The sequence below is a fragment of the Xenopus laevis genome, chromosome 4S (genome assembly GCF_017654675.1).
Source record: "Xenopus laevis strain J_2021 chromosome 4S, Xenopus_laevis_v10.1, whole genome shotgun sequence".
Classification (NCBI taxonomy): Eukaryota; Metazoa; Chordata; class Amphibia; order Anura; family Pipidae; genus Xenopus; species Xenopus laevis.
In genome coordinates, this window is record NC_054378.1 from 76,706,220 (window position 1) to 76,721,164 (window position 14,945).

Sequence of the window (14,945 nt, forward strand, 5' to 3'; positions counted from 1 at the left end):
CTATAAAATATCTCAACCTAGTATAACTGGAAAACCTCTTACGGTATCTTGAAACCATAAGGCTAATAACACACATTAGATTTGTGAGAATTTAAAACCACAACTTTTCTAGTGGTATGTTTCAATGATTTCCTGGTGTGACAATAGCCTTCTATTAAAACATTCTTCATATAAACATACTGCAAAATATAACTATAGCGATTGGCCCTAGGATCACAGATATAATTTGGAGGCTGACTGGCTTCAGGCTACAAAAGGAAAACATAACCACGGCGGGTGAAGGGGAGCTTAAAAGTAATATAGATATTAACCTAGACTCCACCAGCCCCCAGGTTATGTGGGATGCATTGAAAGCTTACACCAGAGGTCATTACAGTCAACAAATCAAAACCTTTAACAAAAACACCCAACTTGGAAGCCTTGGCTATTTAGGCAGAAAAGGCATTCTGCCAATCACCCACGCCCCAGAACAGGCATGAGAGGCAGCCAGCCCAAACACTCTACAAGTTGTTTAAATTAAACAGGTTAAGAAAACACAGTTATATAAAAAAGCCAATATATTTGCTACAGGTGACAAAAATAGAAAATTATTGGCTATACTGTCAACACACGTCTCCCCTATTAATATCCCAGGGATTAGAGATGTCAACAGGTCTATTGCTACCAACCCCTTGGAAAATAATGAAGCATTTAAATGTTATTATGAAAGGCTTTTTACCTCTTGAATATCTTATACTGAAGCACAAATATCTGCCTACCTGAAATCCATCCCTCACTTCTAGAACCCCAGGACAGCCTCCTATTGGAGGAGCCCATTACAGAAATAGAACTAAGAGAGGCCATCTTGTCTCTGGCAACTGGAATGTATATCTTAAATATGAAAAATTGCTTGTTCCTTTAATAGGGTATTGGCCTTCTGGCCTCTATAAGTGAGACCCTGACTACACTGATACTGAAATCAGAGAAAGACCCCCTTAATTGTGCCTCATATAGGCCAATTTCCCCTGGCGCAGATTCAGGGGTCGCAGTTCACCGCAGGCATTTTGCATTTCGGTGTCTTCTTCCGGAGCTTTGGCGCATGTGCAGTTGTCGCAAACCGGGAAATTGCTCCAACTGCGAATGCGCCCCTTTGCAGGTCTCAGTCTCAGCTTACCGAAGACCCAGAAGATGGCTGTGGTGAACTGCAATCACTGAATCTGTGCCGAGGGGTAAGTAAAAAGTATGGGGCATTTCCCCCGGAGGGAGGCCACTTGGCTGGGGGGGAGGAGGGAGGGGAGTAGGGTTATTTTAGTTATGGGTTGAATTCTCCTTTAATGAGAAAATGTACACAGGCACTTTCCTTTACTGATATAATGCATAACCAGTGTGTATTGCCGTGCACTGACTAATACCCTACTCTGCCCTTTAAAGTGTCATCTGAAACTTAATGTTTTTATGTAACTAATATTGTTTTAAAAGCGCATGAAAAATAATAAACTATTTTGTTTTGGGGAAAAAAAACATACTGCAAAATATAGTGTGACAAATTTGCCCAGGACTTACCAGAGTGTTGTACAAGCTTATGTCTCCTTCTACACCACTCTCTTTATGCTCAAACTTCACTATTGGCACTTTGGCAGTGGTTATTGCCAAAATGTTTTTTAAACCTAAAATGGCAAAAGAAAAATACTTCTAAAAGGACCAAGAAAATTATGATAAAGATTGGTAAAAAAGTCAAAAGAAGGTAAACCAATGGATTCATAATTTTTAAGTCAATCTAAATAATTTAATGATACCCAACATTTTATTAGTCTCTTGATTCTATATAAGTTTGTAGTATACCCATGATATTTACCTTGTTTGTGCAAAGTGTAAGCATATGTGGCTTCAGTAGGTACATTGTGGATGTAGCACAGTTATTGCCAAAACCAACCCCTCCACTATAGCTATTAACAGCTAGAGGCCCTTATCCCTACCAGCCTTGTTGGTAGTTGCAGTTCTCCGTGAATTGCAGTACTAAAGGCTGACTATCTCTCGACTAGGAGTAGTAGACCACTGTTTAAAACATGCACTATTGAGATTGTTATAGGTTTACCTGGGTGCCTCTTAAGAACCTTTGCCAAACCGTCAATAATTTCTTTGCAGTTTAGTTTCTAGAGAAGAACAGAACCACTTTAAATAAAAAGAGGAATTAAATAATTAAGTACACCAAGAAGCAAACAATTCAAAGTGCTTCAGTAAAATGGATACACATTTGTTTGCAACGTTGTGATATTAAGTGACAGGCCCCTTTTAAAATGTAAAGTTAAAACTGTTCACGCTTTTATACCTTTGCATTTTCTTGACCCTCCAGGGTCATACAGATATCTAGGTCACTATCACGGAACCCAAAACCATTCTTGGATGAGCCAAACAAGCACAGCCTGGCATAGTCTAAGATAAACATAAAAGAAACAGGTCAGATCTCTGCAATCCCTATTCATTTAGCTTATAATAAGCATAGTAAACAAAAACAGTGGTGCAATCACCAAAAAGAATTATGAAAAGAATTTACTAGGACATATATAGCCTATAGGATATACATGTCCTAATAAAGATTTTTTACTGTAAAGATTTTTTACTTTTAAAATTCTTGCACCAATGTTTTTGGATCTCTTGTAATATATATTGTAACTTCCAAATTTGGCGGCCTTTAGGCTGGGGGACCTTTGATTAGACTAAAATGTGACTTATTTTTGGGATTTTTGTTGTCTAATTTCATATCAGGAGCAGAGCTACTTGCCACCTCTTTTTTACTGTATAAAAAAGTACGGTACCCCCTGTTTTAACAAAAGGACTTTAGAAGACAAAGGGATTCATTTTTTTCACACTGGGCAAATTTGCACTTGGGCAGTAATCCATAGCAACCAATCAAATGTTTACTGTCATTGATTTACCTGCAGTTAGCTGGAAATAGCTAATTGCTGACTGGCTCCTACCTAGATGCAGATTTATCCATTGTTCATAAATGAGCCATAATGTTTCAGGACCATGTGAGGCTAATGTCAGACAAGGAGATTTTCAGCCTGACATAATGAAAAGCTAATGTTATCACTTCCTGTGGCTCCCATTCCCATGATTCTGGCCAACACTGGTAAGGGCAGGTTTGAAAACATTTTAGCCAAAATAGTATTACCACAGCATGACAAGTTCTTTTCAGCCAGCTGAAATAAGTCAGGCTGAAAAACTTCACATCACAAATTAGTAGCGGCTGATCTCCTGCCTCCCTCATTCCCCCCCCCCCACTCAAACTTTTTCTGTCTTATCTTATTTCCGTTCTCTTTCCTGTCTTTCCTTCTATCTTTATGGGAAGGAGTCCCCTTGTTGTTTACAGTGAAACCTCAATTATACATACCCTGATTTTAAGTTTTCCCTCATTTTACATAGTTGTTATGTGGTTCCACCTATATTATGCATAATACATTTCCCTGATTTTACATTTTCCTGGATTTGAAAAAAAAAAAATGTTTCTAGTCCCCTGTAAAAAGTAAAATGGGGGTTCAACTGTAGTTCAAAAAGAAAAAAAGAAATTAGCTAAAGGGATATGGGCTGGGTAACTTCCAAAGTTTGATATAACTTCCAAAGTTTGAGAATAGAGTAAGTTATGTCTAATTATATACACATTTAATAAGTAATATTATACTATCACTATTAATGAATTATAACCAATGAAATCACTAAACTAAGTTTATAATATATGTTTATCTCTTACAAATAGACTGCAAGTAGTGTGTATCCATCAGTGCATCAATAAAAGAGTGTATGGTTGCACAAGTCAATAAGTAAGGAGTATTGGGGAGCACCTCCCATCAAATAGAAAACAACCGATGGTGTGCAAGGTCAAATAATTAAACCAATATAGAAAAGAAAAAGAAAAATAATTGACCTATTGCTTTGCACCTTCCCATACCTCTTAGTCCAAAAACAGTCATATATCTACCCCACAACATGTGTTAAAATATAACTTTTAATAAATATCATTAAGAAAGAGAAAGAAGTCCAGATTTACACCATTAAAAATATGTTAGGTACAGGGACGCGAGATGCCACAGGGTAGTGGGTTTAAAATAAATCTCTGCGGCAATATATATGCCGAACAATCCCACAAAATAATATGGTGGCGTGTTGTTGTGTACAGACAATGGTAATCCACCATGCATAGCATCTTATACATTTAATTTGATATTACTAAAGCACATAACGTCTAAAATATTAATATCGTAGCAGACTGCTGTGTTTGGATCGAAAGAGGCACTATCTAGGTGCGACAATTATACCATTTCTTTCAGGTATCTTGCGACGCCCTGCCTAACAAAATTAAAATCGTGAAAGAGTATGCGCCTGAAAGAAATGGGATAATTGTCACCACTGGGAGGTTGTTACGCTGTGGGTGAAGGGGTTGGTGTGGCTGTGGTGCTGGGACCGGCTTCTTTTATATCCTACAACACAATTAATGTCCTTACCATCGAGTACATTTTTTGCTCCTATTAACGACCGGGAGGGTGTTCACTGCGGGAGAAGGGGTTGGCTTGGCAACAGTGGGTAAATGGAATCATAAGTTCATCGCTGCAGCAAGCTTAGAGCTGCACTCACTTATTACCTCTTTCAGTACCTGGGAGGGTTTATACTGTGGTTGAAGGGGTCGGTTCAGAATGGTTGGGAAACGGAACCTACTTCTGCTACTGCCGCAATAAATCTAAGAGTCGAACCTAGATAGTGCCTCTTTCGGTCTAAACACAGCAGTCTGCTACGATATTAATATTTTAGATGTTATATGCTGCGGTAATATCAAATTAAATGTACAAGATGCTATGCATGTTGGATTACCATTGTCTATGTATATAAGGCTGATACCAGTACACAACAACATATTTTGTGGGATTGTTCGGCATATATATTGTAGCAGAGATTTGTTTTAAACCAACTATCCAGTGGCATCTCGCCTCCCTGTACCTAAAGTATTTTTAATGGTGTTAAAGGAGAAGGAAAGGCAAAAATAATCACCTATCTCTCTGTAATGTACTTCCCAAGTCCTCCTAAATCACTATAGTTTCAACTCACATATGCCAATCCAATCGCATAGAATCACAGTCCATGTTCGCTCGCATTTTCAGGCACGCAGGCGCCATCTTTGTAAGGTTGGGAATGCTTCCTTTTCCTCTTTCCCCTTATTGCGCATGTGCGAAGAATAAGAAAACCCAGGAGCGCCTGTGTATAAAGTGAGCTTTTGTATTGTGCCTCACCGTAGCCTGCTTGGATTAATATATATTGTCCCCTCGCTGCGCACCGCAAGCGCTTACAGAAACTTGTTTGCAGTCCCCAGCATAGTGCAATAAATTTTGTCTGTGTGTCTCCTTCTAACATGATTGGCTGGGGGGCGTGTTATTACGGGTCAATGATGAAGCGCGCATAGCAGAATTTGCATGCGCTTCATCAGCAGAGGGAGAAAGCAGCGCCCTGAAGACATGCGCAAAGAACTGAAATTGTTCTCTATGAGCATCAAGACTGCCTCTGGCAGCAGTTACGAATATGCCTGCAAAATCAGTGACGTCACCCTGCCACATAACTACAGGCAGACAACTTTCAAAACCCGCAATAAGTTATGAGTACTCCAGACTTAGGATAGAAAGGCATTTATGTTTTGCCTTTCCTTCTCCTTTAATCTGGACTTCTTTCTCTTTCTTAATGATATTTATTAAAAGTTATGTTTTAACACATGTTGTGGGGTAGATATATGACTGTATTTTTGGACTAAGAGGGATGGGGAGGTGCAAAGCATATGGTTGCACAAGACATCTATATAATGCTCTATTATGCTTTGTTTTCCCACTACAGCTTACCTTACTTTTTAGTGGTCTCACACATTAGAGCCATGGAAATATAATTTAATATACTAGAAGCAATTCTGAATAGCAGTACAGGCTTGGTATAAAGCTAGAAAGGTGAGTTAAATCAGCTGTTTTCTTTGAAACAGGTAAGTTGTAAGGATACTAAACGGGTACTATTCTAGACTACATATTCTTACAATCATATTTTGTGATTATATTATGGCTGGTAATTCAGTACTCACTATTAAACTCCTTCCGGATAAACCGTTCAAGGTATGTCAGGATCTGCTCCCGGTTTTGTTGCTCACAAGCATTAGGGGATAACTCATCTAAAAGGAAGTCATAAAAACAAATTTACACCACAATTATGGCCATTTCAATCATGCTTCTTGCACATATATGGATTAATAGCTCTGAACTATACATCTGTAACTGTGCAATTAAATTAGAGGTTTTGGATGCATCATTGCCACAGAGCTATAAAGTAGTAGTTTGCAACTCTCCACCCAAAGTTGCTTAAAAGGATTCTGTTAAAGGAAAACATTTTTTTTCAAAATGCATGAGTTAATTCTTCACCAAAATCCATTTTTCAAAAGAATAAACAGATGTTTTTTGATATTTAATTTTCAAATCTGACATGAGGCTAAACATATTGTGAATTCCCATTGGCCCCTGTCATGTGACTTGTGCTCTGATAAGTCACTGCTGCACCGCAAGTATAGTTACACCACCCAACAGACCATCAGCAGAAAAATGGAAAGGTAACCAGATAACAGCTACTTGAGTATAGCACTCAATAGTAGAAATCCAAGTCTCACTGCAACTCCTTCAGTTACATTAAGAAACAATAGCTTAACTAAGAGCAGTCCCATCATGAAGCAATGGCTCTTTCTAAAAGCACATGACCAGGCAAAATTACTTGAGATGGCTGCCTACTCATCAATATTACAACTTGTTGGTTCAGGAATATAATGTTATATGGTAGAGTGAATTATTTGCAATGTAAACAATATAATAAATAAAAACTATAAAATCATGACAGAATCATCTCATTTTTGGTTTTGATTTATATTTCTCTGCATAGACCTCAGCCAAGACCTGCAAAGGCACATCTGTACTCCTTAAAAACACATAGTTAAACACCTTCAAGAATTATAATCAAACTGAATGGCTTTAAATTAGACTGGAATCAGGTGAGAAATAGCAGGGTTTTACCAAAGTTAGAGGAGAGAACAGGTAACAAAGAGAGGGAGTTCTGTAAACCTGGGAAAAGTAGAGAGAGAAAGAACAGGGTAACACTGAAGTGCAGAGAGAGGTGGTTAATATGCAGAGAGAATAATAGAGGGGAGGCGAATAACAGGGGAAGAAGATTTTATATCAAGTGCTAATATTTCTAATGTAATATGTGTTTTCCTAATAAAATGCAATTCAGAATAACTTTTCACAGAACCACTAGCTTACCAAAGCATCTCTTGCACACTCTATCAAGAATCTCTCGGAACCTGATAGTCATAGGTGGTAGAGGCTTCAAGTCTATTTTCTTGAAGTCCTCAGGACAGTCATCTTTGGTGTGCCCATCACGCTTGCAGATACTGCACACTATTGTAGGAGGCTTGAAAAAGAAAAAGGACTCAGTCCATAAGAATAGTTCACTTTGCCTGTTACCACATATGAAACTACCAAAAAATTATACTAGACAATTGGTTCAACACTGAATGCAACAACTATTCTCATCGCATATACTTTTAGGGGCAGATTTATCAAAATGTGATAACATAGATCGCCACAGTATAAATACCAACTTTCTATTCATTCCTATGGGATTTTTAGAAACATATATCAAATGATGAACTCTAAGTTTCACTCACAGATAAATACTCTTCTAAAAATCCCTTAGGGAAGAAGTGGTAAGCACACGCATTAGAGTCTCTCTACCCAAACCACAAAATAAAAAGCAATTTAAGAATATTTAAATAATTCCTTCTGTTTTAGGTACTGTTATATTCCAATATGCTTTAAAGATTAATGATTCTTTGTTAATTGAAAACCTTTAATTCTGATTCTGCCCCTGTAATCCTAAACACACATTCTGTTCCATACCTTCCCAGAAGTCAATATAAACTTGTCAAAGACATAATGTAAATCTTCCTCACTGAGGCTTCCTCCATGCTTCAAAGCTTCATGATCAAGTGAGGTAGCAAAAGTGCAATTGCTAGACCAGTTTTCCAGAAGCTGAGTTGCTTCTGCATTACACCGTTCTTCAGTAGTATCAGATAGTTCTTTTATAGTTAAATAGTCCTTGCCATTAAAGTTTGTGTTCTCTTCACTTCTCAAAAGTTCTAAAGCATGGTGACTTTCATCCACAGACTGTAATTCCAATTCAATGAATTCTGTTAAAGGGTTTGATTTGTCAATGTCCACAGCAGGAATTTCTATGGTTCTAACATCCTCGGCTTGGGAAGGAGGCAACTGCTCATCAATTTCTAGGACTTCAACAGTAGGTATGCTTTCTTTTAGCTCTGTTTCATCTGTCCTACATGTTCCAGCATCTGGGAGGATGCCATTATCCTCATCATCTTCAGGCTTGGATAATGATTTGTTAATACACTTTGCCCTTTTCCTAGCATCGGTTTTAGATTTCTTTTGTTCCTTACACTGTGGGCAGGCAAAGTATTTGTAGGCTGCTCGGAACCTTTCCAAAAGATACTCGTACACCAAATGGCTGTTGAGGCTTCTTGCAACATTCCTCTTTAGTGCAAAGGGATCTAGAAAAAAATATATGAACACACAACCTAAATTATAGCATACAATACAGTACTGGGTTCATAATAGATGAACCAGTAAAAATAAAGAATGACTTATTGGAGCACTTGTATGCATAAAATATTGTGTATCATACAAATCACATGGTATTTGTGGTTGCTAGAAAATACACTACAGGAAGACTGAATAAGATCTATAAATGATTAATACCCAAAGGAAAAGTATGGCATTGTTCTCATATGTGTAAGCAAGCACAGAAAGCTTGAAGACTAAAATAAAATTAAAATAATTGTGTTGGCTGTTGTGCTGCAGACATGACAACCCTTAGCAATTATAAGTTCCTGCCATCTGGAGCCTTAAAGACCCTAAAATTAATGTGCTGATGAAAATAAACAGTTATGTGCCATATGAGCCACAATCTCCATTATCCACAGGAATCCAATTAACTAGAATAAAAGGCACACCAAGAAACTTCCTGGCACTTTTACAGGAATAGTTCACTGTAAAAATAAAAATTGGGTTAATAGATAGGCTGTGCAAAATATATATTTTTTTAAAATAGTTAGTTAGTGCTTACTGGAAGAACCCTGGGCTGGTGCAGATTTCTGCTAATAGGAGCACCGCTTGGGGTGTCAGGTAAGTAAATATAATTACTTGGGGTGCATCCCATTGGCACCCCCAATGTAAATTGACTTTCCTTCTCCATTAACTGGCCTAAAGAGAAATGGCGCAACATTTTGTGGACTGATAAAAGCAAGTTTTGTTTTGGGTCTAGGGGCTGCAGACAGTTTGTCAGACGACCCCCAAACACTGAATTCAATCACAGTACACTGTGAAGACAGTGACACGTGATGGTGCAAGTATTATGATATGGGGATGTTTCTCATACTGTGGTGTTGGGCCTATTTATAGCATACCAGGGATCATGGATCAGTTTCAATGCATCAAAATGTAGGTCATGTTGCCTTATGCTGAAGAGGAAATGCCCTTTAAATGTGCGTTTCAACAAGACAATGACCCCAAACACACCAGTAAATAAGCAATATCTTGGTTCCAGACAAACAAGATTTACATTATGGAGTGGCCAGCCCAAATCCAATAAAGAACGCGTGAGACAAAATTATATGCAGAATAATTGTGGAATGTAACAGGTGCCAGAAGTTGGTCGACTCCATGTAACACAGATGTGCAGCAGTTCTGAGAAACAAAAAACTAAGGCTGCCTCTGTGGCAAATTGGGCAGGATCGCCCCTGGACCCATGTGCCCCCCAAGTCACTGAATGGGTACTGCCTAGTAACCAATCAGTGGAAACCAAGAGAACAGCACTGAATTGCACAAGCCTTAAGTTTCAGCTTCTCAATAGCACCAGCCTAAAGTTTCAGCTGCTCAATAGCAAAAATTATCTATAAACTTGTCACAGGGGGTCACCATCTTGCCAGCTGTTGAGAAGCTAAGCTTAGGGGTTGTCACAAATATAAAAGTTTGTCTATAATATAAGCTGATGCTACAAGGCTGAGTATTAAATTATGATGCTAATTGCACTGGTTTCTGACTTGACATGTAGTAATTATCTGTATTAAGTACTAATCAGTCTTATATTGTGACATTTCTGTTCTATATAAACAGTATATTGTGAGTTGCTCCCAAATCTCAGTAAGTGATCAGCAGTAAATCAGCAGAAAAGAAGATGGGGAGCTACTGGGGCATCTTTGGAGGTATAGATTTTCTCTGCTAAATAACTATGGTTCCCTTGGACTGGTATAGAAGCCCAAAACATAATGTACAATACTTTTAGCCTATTTCATTAATTAGGCTTTACTTCTCCTTTAACTATTTCAACTGTGTCACCCATAAATACATCTGAATAGAGTGATCAGACATTGTGCAAACTTTGCATACTTGTTCTCTGTCTTGAACTATAAACAGATTTATGGTTAAGCAGATTCAAATTCAGGTGTCTAAAGCATTATCAGCAAAGTACATGTGTTTCTTTCTCGCCTGACAATATTAGTTTGAATTTTGGGTAGGGATGCACCGAATCCACTATTTTGAATTCGGCCGAACCCCTGAATCCTTCATGAAAGATTCGGCCGAATACCGAACCAAATCCTAATTTGCATATGGAAATTAGGGGTTGGAAGGGGAAAACATTTTGTACTTCCTTTTTGTGTGACAAAAAGTCACACGATTTCCCTCCGATTAGGTTTGGCCAGGCAGAAGGATTTGGCCGAATCCTGCTGGAAAAGGCCTATCCCGAACCGAATCCTGGATTCGTTGCATCCCTAATTTTGGGATAGGGATGTTTAATTGATTGCTGGTTTAGATGGTGATTTTGAATCTACTCCACTATAAATCTGCCATGTGATGACTTCCAGTTCAGGGCTGAGAATGGGCATGCAAAGTTATGTAGGCTGTACATTATTCAGCAGAAGTTTTTTAACCTGTATTTATGGTGTGAATCAGTTTAAAAACGTAAGGTCGGGTATGTGTATCTATTATTAAAGCAGCTTATGTTCTAAAAAAAATTTTAGTGTTACTGTCCCTTTCAAAAGAGGAGGTTCAAATTTGAATAAAGACACCAAAGTCAACAAAAGTTAAGGTAGCACTAACTATTTAACAAATGTATGCAAAAACCTTGCCTTCAATTGCTATCCTCCTTCTCGGCCAGTTCTTGTTGTCCCTGGTTAGTAGGCCTTGCATCCGCACACTGATCACATGTTCTTCCATTGCAAATTCCAGTGTGTAAAACTTCAAAAGCTCCAGCCACAGATGCCCCAGTGATTCCTTGGGAGGGTTGTCAAATACCAAAGAGCTCTGTTGGACACAAACATAAAACCCCTGACTTCTAGGAACTGACAGAGCTGCCCAACACATCACACTTTATCCCATTAAAGGAGAACTAAACCCTAAAATTAATTTGGCCAAAAATGCCATATTTTATATACTGAACTTATTGCACCAACCTAAAGTTTCAGCTTCTCAATACCAGCAATGATACAGGACTTCAAACTTGTCACAGGGGGTCACTATGTTGGAAAGTGTCTGCAATACTCACATGCTCAGTGGGCTCTGAGCAGCTGTTGAAAAGCTGAGCTTAGGGGCTGTCACAAATTATTAAACAGAAAATTAGGTTTGCCTGTAATATAAGCTGATGCTACAGGGTCGATTACTAAATCCTCATGCTAGTTGCCCTGGTTTCTGTGCTGCCATGTAGTAATTATCTGTATTAATTACTAATCAGCCTTATATTGTGACATTTCTATTCAATGTGTACTGAATATTGTGAGTCGGCCCTTAAGCTTGGTAAGTGACAGCAGCACAGAGCATGTGCAGTGAATCAGCAGAAAAGAAGATGGGGAGCTACTGGGGCATATTTGGAGTCAATAATGCAAAAGGGTTGTGGGTGCCTTGGGCTGTTATAGAAGCTCAAAACATAATGTACAACATTTCTAGCCTACTTCTTTAGTCAAGCTTTACTTCTCCTTTAAGGGTTTTATTTATGAGAGACCTTCGGATATGCCCCTGAGGAAGCCGTGACATACGGCGAAACGCGTCGGGCTGGTGGCATAGGTGGACGGTGGGCGACTAGCTCCCACTTGTTCCCTACGTAGTTAGGCAGGAAATTGTCACTGGGGAATGATTGGAAGGGAGGTTCTGGGAAAAGCCATTAGAGCTGGACTTATACTTTAACACTGTGGGTGTCAGGCTGTGATTCAAACGCTGACAACACTTTTTTGTCCACCGTGCCATCGCATGCCTGTTTTTAAGGGTGTTTTTAGGGACATGGTCCCGGACTTCCATACACTGCTAATGGAGTCAGATTAGGCATGGTCTTTGTGGTTGTGTGTGTGTTTTTAACCCATTTTGATTAAAAGTTACGTTTTAAGCTGATGTGAATACTTCCTTATATATTAATTTGTCTGAACTGGATAGCTTGGAGGTCACAGGGTCTCTTTAAAGTTCTCTACTTTCCCTGCGTCTCTAGTGGTTGTGGAAGACCTTCGGATAGACATGCTGGTTTTATTGAACTAGATTTGTTCAAGTATATACGTGAGAAGTGAATAGGACACTTCTCACCTCACCATACTACAAAAGTTTTTGTGGCCTTGAGTTAAAGGGGAGATACTGTCTACCAGCGGCCAACAGGCTGAACAGCAAGACTTCCTGTTGAGTAATTTACAAGAAACAAATCAAGAACCCTTGCAAAAATAATATTGTTCTTTCTCCCACTACTGTACAATATGTTTACGAACGCACATACAGACAGACAGACATACCTTCTCCAAAGGTAAAAAGTCAAGCATCTCATGTTTTGTAAAATATCTTAAAGCTACAGTAAACCTACATTTTATATACAGGTATGGGATTTATTATCTAGAACCCCGTTATCCAGAAAGCTCTGAATTATAGAAAGTACATAGACTCCATTATAATTAAATAATCCAAAGTCTTAAAAATAATTAGCTTTTTTTCTCTGTAATAATAAAACAGTACCTTGTACTTGTTTTAAACTAAGATATAATTAATCCTTATATAGGATATAATTAATCCTTATGGAAGGAAAATCAGCCTATTGGGTTTATTTAATGTTTACATGATTTTCCAGTAGACTTAAGGTATGAAGATCTAAATTACAGAAATTCATTATCCGGAAAGCCATAAAGGCCCAAGCATTCCGGATAACAGGTCCCATACCTGTATTTTATATTTTAAAGTTTATATAGGTATTTAGTTTATTCAGGTATTTAACCTAAAATGTATATATGAAATTAAGCATTTAAAATTAGAAATCAAAAATGATTCAAGGTCATAATTCACAGCACAAAATAGTACAAATAGGCCAAGCATAAAAAAGTTATACCTCCTATTTGTTAAATTTCAAGTTCTACTTATTGCGAAAAGTGCAGTGATATCGGCACAAGACCACCCACCACTGGAGCAACAAAAGAGGGAAGCAGGAGCTGGGTTGTTAGGGACACAGGGCAAACAGTTTGCATTCACCCTGGGTCTATGTTACTATTACTAGTACTGGGGTGAGGGGCATTTCTAGTAAGCAGAGCAATGTATTCTCCTACACTGTAAGGAAAAAAACGGCTATTGTGTATTTATAAGCTGTTTAAAGCCATATTTTATCAGAGAGTATAAATAATATTTTATTACAAATATAAAATCCCTGATAATTAAACTTAGGTAGAGAAAGTTATTTATCTTGTATGAAACCTTTTAACAGCTGCCATTAGAATTTAAAATCTGTATGAAAAGTAACCTACACTTGTGCATAGAATATAGTTATGCAATGCAAAACATATTACTTTCCTTGAACTCATATCATATGCAACGATATCTGATGCATTGCCTGAAAGATCGGTTTATCTTTTATACAATGTAACCTACTCACTCTTCCTTGCCTTTCCTTGTTCTTCTTACTCTGCAATTCAGACACAGTTGTCTTTCTTAAGTTCTGCTCATTTCTACCTCTCCCGCCTGTGGCTAATAAGCCTTTGTTCTCGTTGTTGCAAGATGGTCTGTATTCCCAATCAAGGTAGCATTCCTCAGAAACACTTTTAAGATTGTATTCATCCATCTTCTTTGACTCAAAACCATCTATCTGCAAGTAGATGGAAGCAATGTTGCAAATGTTTTAAATCTGAATCCATATGTGTATCTCCAGTATATCATATATTTCTTTGGTAGTTTAAGAGATAAAGGAAAGGGAAGGTGATGCTGCTGTAAAATGCTGAATTGATGCTTACCCAAGGGCCAATATATGCTGGTAGGATTGGTGGCTGTCTTTTCTGCAGGTAAAACACCACCATTAAGGCAAAACAATAAGATGGGAGTCCACCTTCTGCTTGGCAGTCTATGTGACAAAGCTAAAAAAGAAAGACAAAGACAGGTTAGAGCTTTTATTTTCTAAAATATGTAAAATTAGCATTATACAGCAGAAATGTCATTTGTCATAGTGTTTAAGCAAACAATTTGTATTTTTTGTCTTAATTGTCTATAAAAATAAAGGTAATCTTTTACTTGATGATAAGCTATCATTAACCCCTTTTGGTGGCAAAATACTACATTTTTTTATGTTAGATTGTTGGCTAGGAAGATGCCCAACAAGTTACCTGAACACTACCACTATTATTGTCACTCTGTGACTGCAAGGTAACTGAATTGCATAGTTTGATTGAAAAATTACAATTATACATAGCATTCAACCATAATATTTCCCATCATTGATCAATATTAGCAAAAACAAAACTACCACACTAATTGTAGTTATATATGATTGTGTTTATTGCTACAAAATGTACTGTACAACACACCTATATGTGGCATTAC

At 37.9% G+C, this 14,945-nt stretch overlaps 1 protein-coding gene across 10 annotated transcripts in view; it reads right to left on the reverse strand.

Moving 5' to 3' along the window:
• Nucleotides 1-14,945, reverse strand: part of tut4.S (terminal uridylyl transferase 4 S homeolog) — a 70,421-nt gene that overhangs the window by 21,751 nt on the left and 33,725 nt on the right. For all 10 annotated transcript variants that reach the window (XR_005960971.1, XM_041561482.1, XM_041561480.1 and 7 more), the window contains 9 exons: nucleotides 14,363-14,482; nucleotides 14,008-14,217; nucleotides 11,249-11,423; nucleotides 7,947-8,611; nucleotides 7,308-7,458; nucleotides 6,089-6,175; nucleotides 2,309-2,412; nucleotides 2,075-2,132; nucleotides 1,543-1,646 (listed from right to left, as the gene is read on the reverse strand). Coding sequence is in view for 9 of the 10 variants with exons in the window: in XM_041561482.1 (XP_041417416.1) it covers nucleotides 1,543-1,646; nucleotides 2,075-2,132; nucleotides 2,309-2,412; nucleotides 6,089-6,175; nucleotides 7,308-7,458; nucleotides 7,947-8,611; nucleotides 11,249-11,423; nucleotides 14,008-14,217; nucleotides 14,363-14,482 (1,674 nt within the window). In the remaining variant the exon portion in view is untranslated. The remainder of the gene's footprint in view (nucleotides 1-1,542; nucleotides 1,647-2,074; nucleotides 2,133-2,308; nucleotides 2,413-6,088; nucleotides 6,176-7,307; nucleotides 7,459-7,946; nucleotides 8,612-11,248; nucleotides 11,424-14,007; nucleotides 14,218-14,362; nucleotides 14,483-14,945) is intronic.